General features: G+C 41.4%; 1 protein-coding gene across 2 annotated transcripts in view; it reads left to right on the top strand.

Annotated features, from left to right (window-relative positions):
* Nucleotides 1-17,288, top strand: part of OCLN (occludin) — a 56,439-nt gene extending 39,151 nt beyond the window's left edge. For both annotated transcript variants that reach the window (XM_019463082.2, XM_019463081.2), the window contains exons 5-9: nt 156-301; nt 7,251-7,466; nt 10,659-10,830; nt 12,002-12,043; nt 14,218-17,288. In XM_019463082.2, the coding sequence (XP_019318627.2) occupies nt 156-301; nt 7,251-7,466; nt 10,659-10,830; nt 12,002-12,043; nt 14,218-14,319 (678 nt within the window). In that variant the 3' untranslated portion in view covers nt 14,320-17,288. The remainder of the gene's footprint in view (nt 1-155; nt 302-7,250; nt 7,467-10,658; nt 10,831-12,001; nt 12,044-14,217) is intronic.
* Nucleotides 17,289-22,150: the final 4,862 nt, after the last annotated feature.

Raw genomic sequence — 22,150 nt, 5'->3', positions numbered from 1 at the left:
TTGTTTACACTAACAAGGTAGTCATTACAGGTTAATAGTGTTTAATGAGCCCAATAAGTATTAGGTAATTTTATATCTGATATTTTTCTTCCATTTCTTTCCCCTTTAAATTGCAGGCTCAATGATAATTGTATCTCTTGGGTTTGTTTCTGTAGGTTAAAAATATTTCTGCTGGCACACAAGACATGCCTCCTCCCCCTTCTGACTATGTGGAAAGAGTGGACAGCCCCATGGCCTACTCCTCCAACGGTAAAGTGAATGACAGGAGGTCATATCCAGAGTCTTCCTATAAATCAACACCGTAAGTAGCAGCTTCCTTCTTCAGGTAGAATGAGTCTAAACAAAAATGAATATTTGCTGGTGTTGATAAATCAGTTCTTGTTGTGCCATTTGCCTTAAAAAACAAACAACACAAAACAGAAAAACACTTTCCCAAAGACTGGAGACTGATGTTGGCCTTGTTGGTGGAGGCTTGCAGCTACTTGGGAGATGAGGGGAGAGGGGATGTGAGTTGGTGGGGTCTTTTTCCCCATCTAAGCTGAAAGTGGTTCTTTTTTCTCTCGTTGGTTTAATAGAGAAAGGGTAAGTTGGGTTTTTTTCCACTCTAAAAACATGGTTCTCTTTCTGATTCTGGTTTTGAGGTTGAGGTGAGGGTCAAGGACGTTACTGATAGTGGAACTGTGTGTGGTTGTGTCTCTCCTTGCCTGTCACTGTTAGAGCTCATTTAATGGAAAGGGAAGATTGCTGATTGATCTACCCTTAGCCACATACATTTTTATTAAAGGAGCAGACCTTGTTTGAATTCAGGAATAATGAGATCTCACTTGCTGTGCTAGATCCTTCATGTCCTGGAGGATGTGAAACTGATGAGGCCTCCACGTTTAGAGTTACAAGTAGTGTAGGGGCGCCTGGGTGGCTCAGTCGGTTGAGCGGCCAACTTCGGCTCAGGTCATGATCTCGCGGTCTGTGAGTTCGAGCCCCGTGTCGGGCTCTGTGCTGACAGCTCAGAGCCTGGAGCCTGTTTCAGAGTCTGTGTCTCCCTCTCTCTGACCCTCCCCCGTTCATGCTCTGTCTCAAAAATAAATAAACGTTAAAAAAAAAAAAATTTAGAGTTACAAGTAGCGTAAAAAACCTCACAGTGAGTTTCTGGCCCAGAGTAGCTGCCATTATGGTTACTGAAATGGTATCTCCATGGTGGTGTTAGTTTACCCTAAAGCCTGATTCTAATTCATCCTAATGACTAGTGAAGGAGGGGGTTTGGAGAGACTGTTACTGACTGGATGTGATTTTTGCCAGGGGATGATAAATTGCTCTTCTTTTTTTTTTTTTTTTTTTAAGATTTTTTTTTTAGGGGCGCCTGGGTGGCTCAGTCGGTTAAGCATCCGACTTCAGCTCAGGTCACGATCTCACAGTCTGTGAGTCCGTGAGTTCGAGCCCCGCGTCGGGCTCTGGGCTGATGGCTCAGAGCCTGGAGCCTGCTTCCGATTCTGTGTCTCCCTCTCTCTCTTCCCCTCCCCTGTTCATGCTCTGTCTCTCTCTGTCTCAAAAATAAATAAACGTTAAAAAAAAATTTTTTTTAAAAAGATTTTTTTTTAATGTTTATTCATTTTTTGAGAAAGAGACAGAATGAGAATGTGGGAGGGGCAGACCGAGGGAGACAAAGAATCCCAAGCAGGCTCCAGACTCTGAGCTGTCAGCACAGCACCCCATGTGGGGCTCGAACTCAGGAACTGCAAGATGATGACTTGAGCCAAAGTCAGACACTTAACCAACTGAACCACCCAGGCACCCCTAAAGATTTTATTTTATTTTATTTTATTTATTTATTTTTTAACGTTTTATTTATTTTTGAGACAGGGAGAGACAGAGCATGAACAGGGGAGGGTCAGAGAGGGGGAGACACAGAATCTGAAACAGGCTCCAGGCTCTGAGCTGTCAGCACAGAGCCCGACGCGGGGCTCGAACTCACGGACCGCGAGATCATGACCTGAGCCGAAGTCGGATGCTTAACCGACTGAGCCACCCAGGCGCCCCTAAAGATTTTATTTTTAAGTATTCTCTACACCCAGCGTGAGACTCAAACTCATAACCCCAAGACTGAGTTGCATGCTCCACGACCGAGCCAGCCAGGCACCCCATCTTCTTATATATGTAATTCTAGAACTCCAAATTCCTTTGTAGACTGAAAAAAAACAAACAAAAAAAACACCTTTCCTTTAATTGCTTTGATTGTTTTACGTTAAAGGTGTATCTGCTGGAAAACTTTTAAAGTTTTATCCACAGCTCCCTGCCCCACCTCCTTTTAATGGGCCAGTTAATATAGAGATCAACCCTGAGTGTGCAGTAGTTTGGGTGCCTGGAACCCCTTAAGGTGACACCAGCAGCTGAGTTAATTATGGACTCAGTTTGAGACAGTAGGTTTTATTATTACCCTGGAGTGGAATGTGGGAAACACACTGTCAGTTTGCCTTACCCTCCACACATGTTTTGTTTTGGTCTTCACAATTGACCCTCCTGTTGCTATCAGTTGTGAATGATTTGGAGGAGGAGCATTTTCTGTGTTCTCCTTCTGTGTGGATTTTGACAAAAATCTAAAATACTTGAGGCTGTGAGGGGCAAAGGTATACCCAGTAGAGACACAGTCCTTTTAAAAGTTTCAGGCTAGGAGTTGCGTGACTTCTGTGCATACATGAGAAATATTTATAATGCATCTTGTGGCCAGCTGTGTCTCTAATTGTAAAGCCTGAATGGTTACATAGCATTCCACATGCTGTCTTTTCATGACACCCAAGATATTTTCACAAGTTCATTTGGAACCATTGAAAAATCTTAGCTCAATTCTTGAATAAGCCAGTACCTTTGTAATGTAAAATTTTAAATGGACAGAAGGATAGCTTTTGTCCCCAGCTACCTAGTTCCTCTTCCTAGGAGCAGCTGGTGTTACCAGTTTCTTTTATATAACCTTCCAGAGGCTATTTTAAAATAAATATGCTGGCCAAAATGTACATTACTTATATTTTCCTTTAAAAAAATACAAGCATAGGGGCTCCTGGGTGGCTCAGTCGGTTGGGCGTCCAACTTTGGCTCAGGTTATGATCTCGTGTTCCATGAGTTCGAGCCCCGCGTCAGGCTCTGTGCTGACAGCTCAGAGCCTGGAGCCTTCTTCAGATTCTGTGTCTCCTCTCTCTGCCCCTCCCCCGCTTGCACCCTGTCCCTCTCCCTCTCTCAAAACATAAATAAACATCAAAAAAGAAAAAAGAAAAAGAGAATGGCATGATCTAGAAACTCAGAGGCTAGCAAGGCTCCTGTTGTTCTGTGGGCTTTATTGTCGGTAGAGCAGAATGGTCATCCACATTTTCCAGGCTACGCTAACTGAACTTTCAGCATAGGATTTGGAAAATGGAATGCCCTCTTCCAAAGCTTACATATACAACCTGTTGAAAGATTCTTGATTAGCCCTTTTTGGATCATTGTCTTTCCTGAGGCCACAGAGATGGAGTTCTCTGATGGACAAGGCTTAGATATTCCCCCCGATAATGGTGACAGTTCTGAAGTACCATGTACATCATGGACATTATGCTCATAGGACACTGATGTTGATCATGCATTGTTTCTCTTCCCTCGCTGATACTGGGTGTCATCAGAATTCTTGTGAAGGTGTTTTCAATTCATTAATGATCCTGAACACCTGCCAGCTACACAGTAGGGTAGCTGTCCCTGGAATAGCAAATCCTTGTTGTCATGGAGGTTGCAATCTATCAGGGACAGAAGACAGTGCACAGTAGCTACACTGAGAGTCAGGACAAGATAGGAACACCAAATGCATGTGAGGGTGTGTGTGTGTGTGTGTGTGTGTGTGTGTGTGTGTGTGTGTGAATAAAACAAATGAATAAAAAAGACAATACAAAAGGGTGAACTCCTGGACTTGGATACTGAGTTGGATATCAGGGAAAGTATACAGTTGGTTGCCTCTTCTGGGGTATGCAGATTATGACCTAACAGGATTTGTATCTAAAAGTGGGTTCAAGGGCACCTGAGTGGCTCAGTTGGTTAAGTGTCCGACTCTTTCTTTCTTTTTTTAATGTTTATTTATTTTTGAGAGAGAGAGAGAGAGAGAGAGACAGAGTGTGAGTCAGGGAGGGGCACAGAGAGAGGGAGACACAGAATCCGAAGCAGGCTCCAGGCTCTGAGCTGTTAGCAGCCCGACGTGTGGCTTGAACTCAAACTGTGAGATCATGTCCTCAGCTGAAGTCGGACGCTCAACTGACTGAGCCATCTAGGCACCCCTAAGCGTCCGACTCTTGATTTCAGCTCAGGTTATGATCTCACAGTTTGTGAGTTCTAGCCCCACATCAGGCTCTGTGCTGACAGTGCAGAGCCTCTTTTCCTCTCTCTCTCTGCTTCTCCCCTGCTTGTGCTCTCTCTCCCTCTGGAAATAAACTTAAAAAATAAAATAAATAAAAAAGAAATAAAAGTAGGCTCAAAGATTATTGGCAGTACAAAAATTCCCTAACTCTTGGGGCGCCTGGGTGGCGCAGTCGGTTAAGCGTCCGACTTCAGCCAGGTCACGATCTCGCGGTCCGTGAGTTCGAGCCTCGCGTCAGGCTCTGGGCTGATGGCTTGGAGCCTGGAGCCTGTTTCCGATTCTGTGTCTCCCTCTCTCTCTGCCCCTCCCCCGTTCATGCTCTGTCTCTCTCTGTCCCAAAAATAAATACAAAACGTTGGAAAAAAAAAAAAAAAAAAAAAAAAATTCCCTAACTCTTGAATTTTATATATTTGCTAAGCATTTTGTTTTTAGGTTTTATGCCATATCAAGTAAGTTATCCTCTAGAGTTTCAAAGTATGTAGGAGAATGGGAGGTGGAAAGCTCCCAAAGTCGAGATTTATAATATAAGTATCTAATACAATTATGAGAGGATGCCCATTTTAATGTTTTAGGTTTTGTTCTTTTCTAATTTGTTTTGCTTTTTAGTTTTCTCCTCCTCTAATCCCTACTCCCTGAAATAAGCCTTCTGCATTCCCAAAACGAGGAGCATAAAACCAGGCAGTTTTGGCAGAGTGTCTAGGAACCTGTTACTCATTGACTTATAGAGAAAGTCACATTTTCCCTCCTTTAGATGTAGCGTTAATATAGCACCCTAAGCCTCAGGAAACTGAATACATTCCAACAGAAGGAATAAATCACACCACCACTCCCAACTATGCACACACATCCCAAAGCTTTAGGATTCTACAAGAAATTACTAAGTGTGATTAGAAATCTGAAGACTTTGGGGCACCTGGGCAGCTCAATCGGTTAAGTGTCTGACTCTTGGTTTCAGTTGAGGTCATGATCTCACGGTTTGTAAGATTGAGCCCCGTGTCAGGTTCTGTGCTGACAGCTTGGAGCCTGCTTGGGATTCTCTCTCCTTCTCTCTCTGTCCCTCTCCCACTTGTGCATGCATTCACATGCACACACACTCTGACTGTCTCAAAATAAACATTTAAAAAAATCTGAAGATTTTGACAACAGTTAGAATCAAGCAGTTCTGGATCACCTAGAAAATAGAGTACACCTCATAGATAAAGCTCAAGATTATAGTTTCTGTCAAGGTGCCTGGGTGGCTCAGTCAGTTAAGTGTCCAACTTCGGCTCAGGTCATGATCTCATGGTTTGTGGGTTTGAGCCCCGTTTTGGGCCCTGTGCTGACAGCTTAGAGCCTGGAGCCTGCTTCGGATTCTGTGTCTCCCTCTCTCTCTGCCCCTTACCCACCCCCCACATCCCCCCCCCCACACACACACACATTCACTCTCTGTCTCTCTCCATCTCTCTCTCTCCCTCTCTGTCTCAAAAATAAATGTTTAAAAAAAAAAAAGATTATAGTTTCTGTAAGTGGAAAAGCAATAAGAAAACAAAAGTCTTAAGACATTTTTACTAGTTGATTTGAATAGCAGGCCAATGGTGGAAAGTCTCAGGCATGACCTTTGTGTTCTTTCATTGTTCTTCTTGACCTTCTTTAGCTTTGCTATCAGGGAAAGTTAAGTTTCGCATTGCTGTTACTCAGAAGTGCTTTACTGTTGCCACAGCTCTTGGTGTTTTATTCCACGTTTGGCTTCATATTTATGCTTGTGGCACAAACATTTGCACTTAAAATTCCAATGTGGGGGGTGCCTGGGTGGCTCAGTTGGTTAAGTTTCAGACTCGTGATTTTGGCTCAGGTGACGATCTCACGGTTCGTGGGATCGAGCCCTGCGTTGGGCTCTGTGCTGACAGCTTGGATCCTGCTTGGGATTCTCTTTCTGCTCCTCCTCCACTCTTGCATGTGTGCACTCTCTCTCAAAATAAAAAGCATTAAAAAAAAAAAAAACCAAGGGGCGCCTGGGTGGCTCAGTCGGTTGACCGTCCGACTTCAGCTCAGGTCATGATCGCACGGTCCGTGGGTTCGAGCCCCGCGTCGGGCTCTGTGCTGACAGCTCACAGTCTAGAGTCTGTTTCAGATTCTGTGTCTCCCTCTTTCTCTGACCCTCCCCTGTTCATGCTCTCTCTCTGTCGCAAAAATAAATAAATGTTAAAAAAAAAAAAATTAAAAAAAAAACCACACACACAAAAAAACAAAACTGATGCAATTGGGAAAATAAGTCTAATGATAACACTTCCAGGCCATTCAGTCTATGTGGCTGCAGGATTATCATAGCAGTTGTTTAAATTTTTAGTCTCTTTAGTTTTTTCAAGATTGTATCTTGAAAAGAAAGTTGATACACAGGAGTCTAAAATTAGTATTAGAATATGCTTACCTCTGAGAATCAGCTTCTGAAAGTAGATATGTACGTGCATTTCTCTTGACTGCTTACCATTCCGTGAAACTGGAAGAACCTGTAGAAAAGAATCCTGAGCATTATTTTCCTGCCTGCCTTTTGTGGAGTAAGTCCCTGGCACAGGTCGGGTGAACACCTCTTCCAGATCAGCCTGGGCTTCCTCAAGTGCAATCTTAGATCCATCCTGCTTAGGAATGTTTACACATGGGCTCCCCTTACATCGGAACCTTAAAGCTACTGGTCTGTCTCAGAGGATCTGAGCTGGTGCGAAACTGAACACGGGAAACTGGGGATCTGCTCCGTGTTGGGAACATGAGCTGCTTATGTGAATGAATGCACTTACGTTTAGATGTCTCTTACTGCTTACTGTGGCTGCTCCTTGTGATTACAGCGCACTTGCTGGCAAAGAGCTGTGGTGTACCTATGACCCCTGAAAAACGATGGCTGTTTTGTTAGGGTGCCTGAGGTGGTGCAGGAGCTTCCAGTGACTTCACCGGTGGACGACTTCAGGCAGCCTCGCTACAGCGGCAGTGGTAACTTTGAGACGCCTTCAAAAAGGGCACCTACGAAAGGAAGGGCGGGAAGGTCCAAGAGGCCGGAGCAGGACCACTATGAAACAGACTACACGACCGGGGGCGAGTCCTGCGACGAGCTGGAGGAGGACTGGATCAGGTACGGGGTCACCTCGTGTTGGAACCACTCGCACATCTGTCTGATGGGTCGCCTGGGCCAGTCAGCTTTGGGGTTTTGCCTGCCAAATTGGAGTTGGGTGGTAGGATTTCGTTCCTGCACAGCCAGGACTGGAGATGGTATTTCAGGAGGTTCTTTTCTTTAGTGCTCTTTTGTAATAAAGATTGATGTAGAGGGGATATGTTTGGCTCCATTGCGTCTTAAGAACACTCTCAGTGTCTTTCACAAAATGACTGATGAACTTCACTCTTCACTTGTACCAGTAGTCACCCAAGAAAGGTCTTTCAAATAAATAAAACACAGGTATGGAGGAACTTTTGTTACTGATTATATAATTCCCAGACCAGAGCTATGGCTTTGTTTTGGCATTTACTTTTAAGTTAAGGTTTCATGGGGAGACCAGAGATTCTTTTAAAAGTTTAATCCAGAGGACTTTGGCAAACGGTTTTGTAAACAATTAAGTTAACAATTTAGTGTTCTGGCCAAGGTTGTGGTTAAGTTCCTTTGTGTGTTGGTGGTTTAGTTATACTTCATCATCACTAACTATCCTCATGTATGGTGTGTAGCCCTTTTATGCCCAAGTGTCCTGAGAAATGGGACACGAATCAGAAACATTTGTGGTCTGGATGGTGGTCAGTCACAGCGTTGCTTCTCGAGCTGTGAGAGGTGGGTGGTGTAGCATAGCCTGACATCGCCTCCCTGGTGGTTCTCATACCACACCTTCCTTCTTCCCACAAGAGTTCTTGGTCAAGAGGCACCTGGGGGGCTCAGTAGGTTGAGTGTCCGGCTCTTGATTTTGGCTCAGATCACGATCTCATAGTTTGTGGGATCAAGCCTTGCTTGGGATTCTCTCTCTCCTCTCTCTCTCTCTGTCTGCCCCTCCCCCTGCTCACGTGCTCTCTCTCTCTCTCTCTCAAAATAAATGGGTGGACTTAAAAAACAAAACAGAACAAAAAAACAGAGTTCTTGGCCACGTTCAGTCATCTAGCTATAAAATACTTTCCTAACTTGTTTCATGGAACATCTAAATGAAAAGTTTTAAGAAACTGTTTTCTTGTTTCTCTTTTGAGCAATCATTTAATTTCTCCCCTCTGTAAAATGAAGATAGGAGGCCAATTTTGGTGTAAAAATTGAAATTCCATATTGCTGTGAAGTTCCTACATCATGTGGAACAAGTCAGAGTATTTCCTCAGTGGATTATTAGTGAAGAGCATCACCTGGAAATGTAAAGAATGGCTAGTCTCTTGAGAGATGCAAGGGATACAGAATTGCATGCATCGCCAGATTATTTGTACAAGGAGCATGCATTTTTGTACATGTACATTTTAATGTCTGATCTCACCATCAAAGGATTTTAAAAAGCCATTTCTGTGGAGGAAAACAAGTTAAGTTGGAAAAAGAAAAAAGAATCTGAAGACTGTAGTTGGTGGCAGAAAACAACCAGCTACCAGCCAGTTCTTCTGCTGCCGTAGTGATGGGAACGCACTTTGTGTTCCAGTATTCCAGTTTTCACACTTTAAATTTAGGGGTGCCCAGGTGGCTCAGTCGGATGAGCGTCCAACTTCGGTTCAGGTCATGATCTCACGGTTCGTGAGTTTGAGCCCCGCGTTGGGCTCCGTGCTGACAGCTTGGAGCTTTTAGGCTGCTTCAGATTCTTGTTTCTGTCTGTCTCTACCCCATCCCTGCTCATGCTCTGTGTCTCAAAAAAATAAATAAACATTTAAAAAAAGTAAGATTTTAGACATATTCTATTGTCACATGGTGTTGTATTTCCAGAATAAATAAGTTCCTATGACTTGAACCTCAAATTTCATAAATGATTTTCAATTTTATTTCTGAAAATTATATTAGCATTGTATTTCTTTTCTAAGTAGGCTTCACGCCCAATGCAGAGCCCAACATGAGGCACAATCCTGAGATCAAGACTGAGCTGAGAGCAAGTCAGGTGCTCAACTGACTGAGGCACCCAGGGACACCCCTAAGCAAAGTATTTTCTTTTTTAATTTTTTAATGTTTTTATTTATTTTTGAGACAGAGTGTGTGAGCGAGAGTCAGATGCTTAACCAACTGAGCCACCCAGGTGCCCCTTTTTAAATTTTTTTTAAGTTTATTTATTTTGAGAGAGAGAGAGAGAGAGAACACAAGTAGGGGAGGAGTGGAGTGAGAGGGAGAGAGAGAGAGATTGCCAGGCAGGCTCTGCACTGTCAGCACAGAGTCTAATGCGGGACTCAAACTCAGGAACTGTGAGATCATGACCTGAGCCAAAATCAAGAGTCCGTCACTCATCCAACTGAGTCACCCAGGTGCCCCTAAGCATAGTATTTTTATTTTTTATTTATTTATTTATTTATTTTTTAACGTTTATTCATTTTTTGAGACAGAGACAGAGCATGAACGGGGGAGGGTCAGAGAGAGGGAGACACAGAATCTGAAACAGGCTCCAGGCTCTGAGCTATCAGCATGGAGCCCGATGCGGGGCTCGAACTCACGGACCGCGAGATCATGACCCGAGCTGAAGTCGGCCGCTCAACCGACTGAGCCACCCAGGCGCCCCTAAGCATAGTATTTTTAAAACCATAACCAGTGATGTAGAAATATAATCATTCATTCTTTTTTTTTTTTTTTAAGTTTATTTGGTTATTGATTGAGGGAGAGAGTGCACGTACAGGAGAGGCAGAGAGAGAGGAGAGAGAATCCTGAGCAGGTTCCATGCTGTCAGCTCAGAGCCGGATGCTGAGCTCGAACTCCCAACCCATGAGATTATCACCTGAGCCCAAACCAAGAGTCGGACGCTTAACATTTTTTAATGTTTATTTTTGAGAGAGAGGGGGCGAGTGCGGGCAAGGGAGGGGCAGAGAGAGAGGGAGACAGAGGATCTGAAGCAGGCTCCTCGCTGACAGCAGAGGGCTCAGTGCGGGCGCTGGAACTCAGGAACCATGAGATCATGACCTGAGCCAGAGTCAGACCCTTAACCCACTGAGCCATTAAGGCGCCTCTAAGTAGAATCATTCTTAAGAGAACTCACTTGCTTCTCACCTTCCTCTCATAAGCAAGAAAAAGAAAACAGGAGAATGTCACTCTCACATCCCACCAGCTTTATTGTCTTGGCTGAAGAAATACTGGATTTTATGTCTGCTGGAATCAAAAGTAGTCATTTTCTCACTGAATTTTTAGGGAATATCCACCTATCACTTCAGATCAACAAAGACAACTCTACAAGAGAAGTTTTGACACTGGCCTGCAGGAATACAAGAGCTTACAGGCAGAACTTGATGAAATCAATAAAGAACTTTCTCGTCTGGATAAAGAGTTGGATGACTATAGAGAAGACAGTGAAGACTACATGGTAAATTCAAACCTGATAATTGTATATTATATATGATGTCATTCTAATTTATGAAGATACAGTATCCTTTCTATTAATGTTGATTCAGATTTTGCTAGTAATTTTTAAATTGATTTCATTGAGAAATAATTGAAGTCCAGTCTCAGATGAAAGTCTTTCCAAATTGAAGAGTGTACTAATGTAGTTAAGTAAGAAATAGAAAACAAAAGGCTATGTACATATATCCCTTCCTGTTTAAAAATAAAATAGCTGGATTATTTTTTCTATTTTAAAACACTGTTCATTCTTTCTGTAAACTATTAAACATTACAGAATTGGGTACAGAAAGATAAACTACCTTAAATTCTGCCTCCTGACTGTCACCAAAATGTTTGTTTAAATATCCCCTTCATGCAAAAGTGCACCTAGACACATACCGTCTTTGATAAAAAGTTATCTTTTCTTCCCCCCCGGCTGAGGTTACGTTTGTCCATGAAAGTTACTCTTTCCTTTTTAATCCCCCTTTCCATACTTTCATAGTGAAGGAAGTCACTATGCATAGATCACACCTAAGGAATGGAGAATTATGTTCCAGCTCTTTAAAGACTGTGTACCTACACAAATTATTTGGAATTCTTGTGCATGAGAAATTGGTTACTTCCTCCCATTTACTTAATCATTCACTTATACCAGTATTGACTCATAAATATATCTATTTTATACGTTGGGTTATAATCCAATACTACTTTATTTTGTTGCTCAAATTATTTATAATATAACATGTTCACTTAACGATGTATGTAATATGCATACACGGGGTAGTTACTGGGAGTTCAGACCAATTTCATAATGGGGTATAACCAGATGAGAGCTACACTTTACAGAAGATCTCCGTGGGGTCAGCACGGCCCATGGACCCGCATGGGGAGTGATGAGAAGCAGCAGAACCATTACCTGTCTATGGGAATGGAATGTGAGGAATAGGTCTTAAATTCCTCTGTCCTGGCTTCCTCCAGGCTCTCTTGCTGACTATATGAATAATAGCTTTAAGGACCTAAAGACTTCATTATTTTAATTTCCTGTATTTGGGGTATTGTTGGCAGTTTTAGCTCCAGAATATAACATCAGGAATGTCATTTTTGAAAGAGAAGATTCCCCCCTGAACATATTCTATTGTGTTTCTCCTTGATAGGCTGCTGCTGATGAGTACAATAGACTGAAGCAAGTGAAGGGAGTAAGTATTCCAGATTGTAAGATTCTTTCGGAGAGAATGTTTCTAGTATGTGTTTTTTATTTAACCTTTGGAATGACTGTGAATACCTAGTCACACAAGCACTGATTATGACAAAAGGCCTTATCATTACAAGGTGAAAACTGTACCTGAGAAGTTAGGACCTTAATTTCAGTTGTTTGCAACTATAGCCAATACTGATTTTTTAAGATTATTTTATTTTTTTAATGTTTATTTATTTTTGAGACAAAGAGAAAGAGAGAGAGAGAGGCAGAGCACGAGCAAGGGAAGGGCAGAGAGAGAGGGAGACACAGAATCCGAAGCAGGCTCCAGGCTCTGAGCTGTCTGCACAGAGCCCGATGTGGGGCTTGAACCCACAAACCACAAGATCATAACCTGAGCCAAAGTCGGACGCTCAACCGACTGAGCCACCCAGGTGCCCCAAGCTTTTTTTTTTTAAAGTTGAAGTATACATACAGAAACTTGCACAAATTCTGAGTGCACAACTTGGTAAATTTTCACCAACCACCATATACCTTTGTACCTGGCACCCAGATGAAGAAATATATTTCCTAGTTTCCTAGGCAACCCCCTCTGGAACTCCCCTCCAATTTTTACTCTCCCCACAGATAACTACCATCCTAATTTCTAACATCATAAATGAGTTTTGCCTATTTTGAACTTGATGTAAATGGCATCTATAGTATGTATTTTTCATGTGTAATTTCTTTTGCTCTTTTTGAATACCCATTCATATTTTTGTGTGTGGCTATGGTTCATTTATTTTTACTTGGTAAATAAAAGACAACTGATTCATCCATTCTTTCTTTAGTGAGCCTTTGGGTTATTCCTAGATTATGGCTTTTATAATTAATGCAACTTAAAACATTTTTGAATGTGTCTGTGCACATCTGCACACGTATGTTAAGGATATATTTGGGAGTGGAATTGCAGGGTCATTGGGTCTGTCTGTCTAACCTTGGCTTAAATAGTGTCAAACAGCTTTCCTGGATTGCCAGTTTATATTCCCACTGAAGTGTGCATATTCCTTTTGCTCCATATCCTTGTAAACACTTGGCGTTATTAATCTTTCTTGATTTAAAGCTTTGTTTTTAAAGGATTTTATATTAAAATTTTTTGAAGTCACAAAACACTGTAATTTTAAATGCAAGGGTTTTATATAGTGGGGCGCCTGGCTAATTCAGTCAGTAGAACATGACTCTTGATCTCGGGGTTGTGAGTTTAAGCCCCATGTTGGGTATAGAGATTACATAAAAAATAAAAAAATAAAATTAAAGAATATATACTAAAATTTCCTGTCTCTTTACCCATTCCTCCTTTTCCAAGTCAACTGATATCGTCAGTTTTTATTGTACTGATTTTTTTTTTTTAAGGATTTTATTTATTTTTAAGTAATTTCTACACCCAACATGGGGCTTGAACCTACAACCCAGAGACCAAGAGTCACATGTTCCATCCACTGAGCCAGCCAGGCACCCCTGTTTTACTGATTTTTAAAAAAAAAATTTTTTTTAACGTTTATTTATTTATTTTTATTTTTTTTAATTTTTTTTTTTAACGTTTATTTATTTTTGAGACAGAGAGAGACAGAGCATGAACAGGGGAGGGGCAGAGAGAGAGGGAGACACAGAATCAGAAGCAGGCTCCAGGCTCTGAGCCATCAGCCCAGAGCCCAAGGCGGGGCTCGAACTCATGGACCGCGAGATCGTGACCTGGACTGAAGTCGGACGTCTAACCGACTGAGCCACCCAGGCGCCCCAACGTTTATTTATTTTTGAGACAGAGAGAGACAGAGCATGAACGGGGGAGGGTCAGAGAGAGGGAGACACAGAATCTGAAACAGGTACTGATTTTTTTTTAGATGATGTGTTAGCAGAAAGGTGAGTCAATTTTTGGGGTCACTTTATAAATCACTAGAAATTAGTATATGTTTGTAAAACTCAGAAGATATGACTAAGCAAAAAGAATCCATTGCCTGTTGGGTCAGAATGGTCAGAGAAACTGCCAGATCACTGTGCATATTACTCTATTCAACACCCCAGCAATTTCATTTGACTAATATTCTGTGGTTTTTTGGCTCACCTCTGCCTTCCTAGCAGCTAACACAACTTGTTTTTATTTTGTTAAGTTTACTTGGCTTTTTTTTTTGCCCCAAGTCTGCAGATTACAAAAGTAAGAGGAATTATTGCAAGCAGTTGAAGAGTAAATTGTCGCACATCAAGAAGATGGTTGGAGATTATGACAGACAGAAGACATAGAAGGCAGATGATACCACATTGTTTGAGAGATTAAGAAGTTATTTGACATCTCTGCAATGTTGTCAGAAGGCAAAATGACTGGATTCTAACCCAGGAAGACAAACCTTTGTCACATTACATACTTTTGGTGGCTTTACTATCATCAGTTTAATATCATCAGTATTGAAGCATTTTATAAATAGCTTTTGATAATCAACTGGGCTGAACACTCCAATTAAGGATTCTGTACTTTAAACTTCGGCTCTTATATTAAGGACTGACTATAGGTTGAGGTTTTTAAACCTTGAAGGCAGGTCCCATGGTGAACTGTGCTATGAACTTGCACACTCAGGCAGTGTTTTCTTAACACCTAAGTGCACTCACTAGTTCACATTGGTGATCTCATCCATTCCTCCCAGAAATCTGTCTTCAGAACTGTTATTTATAATCATTTCTTTTCAGGTAGGGAGACTGGGTCCCTGCAGTGAAGGCTCTGAAGTGAATCTGCCTGTTTCCTGGCTTATAGTTTTGGTTAAGTCTGTGTTACGACTTGACTCCATTAATTAAAGTCCCTTGGCCTTTCCCTTAGCTCCTGTGGCTAGTGCATTCTCTCAACCTCCCTATTCATTTTTTTGTTTTCTGTGTATAAGTGGTTAAAAGAGCTTTTCATTGTTGTGTGCTATCCAGATAATAAAGATCATGTAAAAATAACACATGGTGAAACTTAAAGATTGTAAATACATACAGGTATTCACTTTTTAAAAATCACAGTTTAAACCTGGTTAGAATTTGGTTGTGTATTTTAAAATTCTTTTAAATCTTTTATGGTTTACATGTGTGTTTGTTTCCTTTTTTTAAACCAACTAGGCTTTTTCATTCTATCAGAATATCTCATTACATTGCTAATTCGGTTGTGACTTGGATTGTATCTTAAGAGAATATTCAAGTTCTGTACATATTTTATAAGGTATTAAACCTGGTGTTTTCTTTCATATACTTGTTTGACATCATTCGTGCTGTTGATATGAAGATGTGGAAAATTACACTCAGTTTTATCGGAGTATATAGTTTATTGCATTAAACTATATTGGTTGCTGTGCTGGTTGCTGAATTTCCCAGTCTTTCAGTTATAAGAAGGCTGATTTGTCTGAGAATACAGCACAATACAACAAAACATCAAATTATTTCAGATGGTGCCCTTGGTCTCACCACTTTTTTTTTTTTAATTAAAATTTTTATTAGTAAAGTAAAATTAGCTGATAGTAGTGGGCATATAGCTAGCCAAGTTGATTGTTTTTATCCCCCCCCCCCCCGCCAGTTTAGAGTGCTTTTTGTGAAAATTTTGGAAGAATAACCTTTAATCATTAGTATGCAATTCAGACATTATATACAAGTCTGAATCATTTTCCAAAGATAAACCTTAAAATAATGTTTCTTTTATAACATTGTTCATTTCTTCAAATTGAAGAAATTCTTAATTTTCCGTGTGCTGTACATACTTACTACAAAAGGTAGTAGTTTATAGTTTTCATGCCTTTTGGATTCACACCAAATGGCAAGGACTCTTTTGAGGAACTTAACTCATTTTTATGCATGCTAAAATATAAATCTCTTTGTTCTTGGAAGTTCGTGTACTTAGATTATGAAGATGGCAAAATTGCCAGTGTTCTGACAAAATAGTACTGTTCAGTTCACCTGAATGCAGAAAACCAAATAGCATGAGTTTCCATTGTAAACTTGTGTCATAAGGTTGAACTTTGAAATAAAAAAACAAGAAAGTCATTTTTCAAATGTACTTAAAGACTGCTTGGTATTAACCAGCTGGATGTAACTTTAAAGAAGCACCCAGGCATATTTCTAGTTTGGAAAAAGGAGATTTAGGTTAGATGTCAGAAGTCTCTTCCACTCTTCCATGTCTGACCTGAGATTCTTTTTAAGTTTTTTTGTTGTTTTTTTTTTAATGAAAAAGAGCATGTGTGAGTGGGGGGAGGGAGAATGGGTGAGGAGTGAGGAGGGGAGAGAGAGAGAGAGAGAGAGAGAGAGAGAGAGAGAGAGAGAGAGAGAGAGAGAGAGAGAGAGAGAATCCCAAGCAGGCTCCACTCTGTCAGTTCAGAACCCGATATAGGGCTTGAACCCTCAAGGCATGAGATCATGACCTAAGCGGAAATCAAGAGGCAACACTGAACTGAGCTATCCAGGTGCCCCTCTGACCTGAGATTCTTATGTGTGCTTCTGTCTTCTATAAAGAACATTCCATACGTTCTGTTGTGAAAGGATGTGGTCGTTAGTAAAGGTTAATTGCATACAGTGATTCCCTTACGTAGGTGATTCTGTGATAAAAGGCAAAATCAATATTTTAATTTCTCTTTATCTTGAAAAATTTAAAGAAGTATAGAAAATGAAAAATACAAATATCCAGGGTGCCTGGGTGGCTCAGTTGGTTAAGCATCCAACTCTTGGTTTCTGCTCAGGTCGTGATCTCACGATTTGTGGGTTTGAGCCTCACGTCAGGCTCCACGCTGATAGTATGGAGCCTGCTTGGGATTCTCTCTCTCCCTCCCTCTCTCTGCCCCTTCCCTGCTTGCTCTCTCTCTCAAAAATGAATAAACTTAAACACATATATCCACCACCAAGAAATGACAGGTGTTAGTTTTGTCATATATGCCTTTTATTTTGTGAAATAAATTTAAGTCTATTGGTACTTATACTAAAAGTTACATTGTATACACACGTGAAATTATCACTTATTCCTTATATCATTCTATTGACGTTATCATTTCTCATTCTCATTTTACAGGAAAGAAAAATAATGTGGTAGATTAGTCCACTGTCACGTACTAGCAAGTGATTAAACTAGGATTGGAAGCTTGATCTGTTGAAAATAATAGGCTCTGTACTCCTGTTCTAGGTTGACTGTCACTAAATTAATGTTTTGGGTAAGAAGAGATTGGTCTGTATGGTGTTAATAAAATTTTGTATTTTAATTGTAAGTGCATTTTAAGTACTTTGAATTAATGTAAAATGCTTCATATGAAATATCTGAAGTACCTGTAAAGATCTGAGTGGGTGTGTGTGTGTAAAGAAGGGTAAGAACAGTGGCACCTGGGTGGCTCAGTTGGTTAGGTGTCCAACTCTTGATTTTGGCTCAGGTCATGATCTCACAGTTCATGAGTTTGAGCCCTGAGTCAGGTTCTTTGCTGACAGCTTGGAACCTGGAACCTGCTTCGGATTTTGTGTCTCCCTCTGTCTCTGCCCCTCCCCCACTCACGCTGTCTCTCTCTCTCTCTCTCTCTCTCTCTCTCTCTCTCTCTCTCTCTCTCTCTCAAAAGTAAACATTAAAAAAAAAAGACGAATTAGATACAGGGGTTTATTATCCCTTCTGTGTCTCATATTAACATTTCTTTTAATGATAATAGTTTTCATAAAAATGCCCAAGTAACTTGGGTAGTTTTTAGAAAACACTTAAAATAATGCCACTTTGTGGTTAGAGAAAAGCATGGAAACATAACTGATTTTGTGTGTGTGTGACTGCAACAAAATGTAGGCGTCTCCCCAAGATTTCTAATTGCTGCCACAGGACCAGCTCGCTCTTCCCTGCTTGGGTTGTTGTGTTCTTGCTTTGCCCTCCAGCAATTACTTGACCTTGGACACATTATTTACCCTTCCTCTCCTTCAGTTTGCTTATTTGTGTGAGAGCTATTTGTACCTGATCTCATAGTTGTTATTAAGGTTCATGTGGGACTTAGCCACAGTCCTTGTCGGGCAGTAATAAATGAGGGCTCTTATCTCCCAAAGCTGGAAGGTGATGCTTTAAACAAGCTTTTAAAAAGCAAAAAGTGTTTTAAGAATGTATGTATTGTCCCAATCCCTATATGCTTGGTCAGTGCTGGGTGCTATAAATTAGGCTATGAATTTATAAACTTAGGCTATAAATTCTTTTGAATTCTAGACAGCTGCATTAGGCTTAGCCACAACTTCATGGATAATGAACAGGTGCTTTAAAAGATGGATTTACACATCAAAATAAGGACTGTTAGGTACTGTTAAAAGCAATTGTGCAGGTTTTCAGTGAGTCTTTCTCTGGAATGATTTAGGTTCTATCTAAAGGTATTGGAGGGGTGCCTGGGTGGTTCAATCAGTTAAGTGTCTGACTTCAGCTCAGGTCATAATCTAATAGCTCCTGAGTTCAAACTCTGTCCTGGGATCTGTGCTGACACCCAGAGCCTGGAGCCTGCTTCAGATTCTGTGTCTCAGTCTCTTTCTCTCTCTGTCTGCCCCTCCCCTGCTTGTGCTCTCTCTCTCAAAAATAAACATTAAAAAATAAAAATAAAAAATAAAGGCATTGGAATAGGCAGGCTCACCTCTCCCATTCTCCAAAGTTGTACACCCTGAATTTCAGGTTAATAACATGGGCTGAGCTCTTCATAAATTTCTTAACTCAGTGGACTGAGTCCAGCTACCCATGGGCAAAGAACTGTTTCATTCTTCACAGTTGTCCCCGAGTTTTACTAGTTGAAACATTAGGCTAGGTTAGATCCATTTCTTTATTCTACCCATTTGCACACAATTAGAATATTATGTCAGTCATAATTATGGCAAGAGATTATAATCCATGGATTTATGCATTTTTTGTTTTGCCTTAGTACCACTCCTACTTGAGTCAAGATCTACGAATAACATCTATACAGTTGTTTAAATGATTCAGCCTCCTCTCCACCAATAAGCTTTAAATTTATTGGGAACTCCTGTTCTTTTCCTAGTTTTTCATTAAAAACAAAGGCCTTCCTTAGGGGCTCCTGACTGGCTCAGTCCGTAAAGCATATGACTGTTGATCTCAGGGTCGTGAGTCCAAACCCCACATTGGGTGTGGAGCCTACTTAAAATTTTTTAAAAATGCTTTTTTAATTAAAAAAAAGTTGTTCCCAGACTGATGGATAGTGAACATACACAGGATATATACTTGGGACTTGGGGGTGTGGCCACTTGTCCCAAAGGAATGCATCCCGTCTTGGAATACGATGGCCAACCGGAATGGAGGGAAAGAAAAAGGAAAAAGTGGAGTTAATGGAAGGGAGCATAGGGGAAAAGTAAGAAGGGCAAAGAAAAAGTCCTGAGGAGAGTCAACGATGTGGGGGATGCAAAAATGGCACTAGGATCAGCAGTGCTAATTTCTCCTCTCCTTTTAATTTTTTTGAAAAAAATTTATTGTTTTAAAATGTTTACTTTTGGAGCACCTGGGTGGCTCAGTCGGTTGAGCATCTGACTTTAGCTCAGGTCATGATCTCACAGTTCTCGAGTTTGAGTGCTGACAGCTCAGAGCCTGGAGCCCGCTTCAGATTCTGTGTCTCCCTCTCTCTCCGCCCCTCCCCCACTTGCATTCCATCTCTCTCTCAAAAATAAAATAAGACATTAAATCTTTTTTAAACAAAAAATAAGTAAACATGAAAAAATACTTTTAGAGAGAGAAAATCCCAAGCAGGCTTTGTGCTGTCAGCACAGAGCCCGAGAGCAGGGCTCAAACCCATGAACTGGGAGATCATGACCTGAGGTGAGATCAAGAGTCGGACACTTTACCACCTGAGCCACACAGGCGCTCCCCTAAAGATTTTATTTATTTATTTATTTATTTATTTATTTATTTATTTATTTATTTTTTACGTTTATTTTTGAGACAGAGAGAGACAGAGCATGAACGGGGGAGGGGCAGACAGAGAGGGAGACACAGAATCGGAAGCAGGCTCCAGGCTCTGAGCCATCAGCCCAGAGCCTGACGCGGGGCTCGAACTCACGGTCTGTGAGATCATGACCTGAGCTGAAGTCAGACGCTTAACCGACCGAGCCACCCAGGTGCCCCTAAAGATTTTATTTTTAAGTAATCTCTACACCCAATGTGGGGCTCAAACTCACAACCCTGAGATCAAGAGTCACATGCTCTACCAACTGTGCCAACCAGTCACCCCTTTTCCTCTCCTTTTTATAATTTTTTAAAAGTTTTTATATATTAATTTTCAGAGAGAGAAAGAGAGGGTGAGCAAGTGAGGGGCAGAGAGAGAGGGAGAGAGAGAATCCCAAGCAGGCTCTGCACTGTCAGCACAGAGCCCAATGCTGGGCTTGAACTCAAGAACCCGGAGATCCTGACCTGAGCTACACCAAGAGGCTGGTGCTCCGCAGACTGAGCCACCCAGGCGCCCCTCCCCCTTTTAAAGCCAGTACCGAAAATAAACGGTAAGGCCTTGTTTTCTGGGGGTAAGTAAAAATGCTGGTAACGGAGTTTCCCCTGTGTGATGTGTAAGCCCTGTAGGGTAGGTAAAGGTATCCCCATTTTATAGGTCAAACTTAGGTTGTGACTTGCTTGTGGTCACCCTGCTAGTGTGGCGGAGACTGATTTTAAATCCAAGTCTGTTCTTTCCACTACTATGCAGGATGCCTTGTATTTATGTTTTTGAGGGGCCAGAACACAAGGAAAGATTTTGGTACCAACAAAGCAACAGCGGGGAAGCATATACTGATGGGGAAGTAAAGAAGCCCCAGCACATACAGTTCCTTTCTATTATTCCTCTCCTGCGGTAACCTTTTTCCAATGCTCTAGATGTGCCTTGCCTCTCCATTTCTCAAGTGTGGGAAATGCTAGAATCAACTGGGGGAAAAAAAAAAAGCCAACCTCAAATAGGTTACTAAATGTATTATATGTTGTTTTACTGAGGACCCTAGCCCAGGAAAGTGTTTCAGATGGCTCAGAACTGCTCTGAAACTTTTAGCTTTACCGGAGATTATACATAAAAAGGGTAAGGAGTTTACACGCTTGCGAGCAGTTCTCTGATGTGTAATTACGTGTCACAAGGTATAATCATTTCGGTTGTAAAAATTAAGGTTTATGGATTTCCACATAGACACGTGAAAAACCCTTAGGTCATCTTAATACATTGTGTTTCTAGCCTATTTGTTCAAAAATATTGACTGTATGCCTCTGCTTAACTGGTTTTCCTGTTCTTGTTTTGGTTTCTCCTTGAGAAGGTTGACATCAGTCGTCTTTTTAAAAAAAAAATTTTAATGTTTCTTTATTTTTGAAAAGGGGAGAGGGGCAGCGAGAGAGGGAAACAGAATCTGAAGCAGGCTCCAGGCTCTGAGCTGTCAGCACAGAGCCTGATGCGGAGCTCTACCTCATGCACGCACCCTGAGATCATGACTTGAGGGGAAGTCGGACACCTAATCGACTGGGCCACCCAAGTGCCCCATCAGCTGCCTTTTTTAAGGTATTGCAGTTTTCGTGCACACTGGTAATTCCAGATGTATTAGCAGGCATCTCAAACATCTCAAACTTGTCCAAAACTGAACTGTCCTTACCACCCCTTCACCCTCTCAGTAACTGCAACTCTAACCTTACAACACCTCAACTGAAAACTGGGTCATTGGATCCTAACACCCATCTGCTCTGTTGGAGCAGAATCCAACAGATTCCAGAATCCAATCTTCTCACTAGCTGCACTGCCATACTATACTAGTCCAAACCACTAACATTCCTCCAAAAGTTATTAAAATGTTCAGCACTCCCACCAGATTTCAGCAGCGATCACTCAACCATTTCCTCACCCAGTCCCTGAAACACATCATTGTGTTTCCACCTCAGGACCTTAGCACTTGCAGTTCTCTGTCTGGGGAGGTCTTTCTCTAGGTATCAGCATGGTTAACTCCCTTTCTCATTCTGGTCATGGCTCAACCATCTTCTCAGCGAGGGTTCCTCTGACTAGACTATTTTAAGCTGCCACCCTTTCCCCCTTCCATGCTTAATTTCTATTGGCGCTATCGCCATTTGATACAGTATGCTTTTCTTGATAAATACTTTCATGGTAGA

The sequence above is a fragment of the Panthera pardus genome, unplaced genomic scaffold, assembly GCF_024362965.1.
Source record: "Panthera pardus isolate Hobbes unplaced genomic scaffold, ASM2436296v1 HiC_scaffold_2, whole genome shotgun sequence".
Taxonomy (NCBI): Eukaryota; Metazoa; Chordata; class Mammalia; order Carnivora; family Felidae; genus Panthera; species Panthera pardus.
Note: the sequence above shows the minus strand (reverse complement) of the source record. Positions and strands in the feature narration are given on the sequence as shown.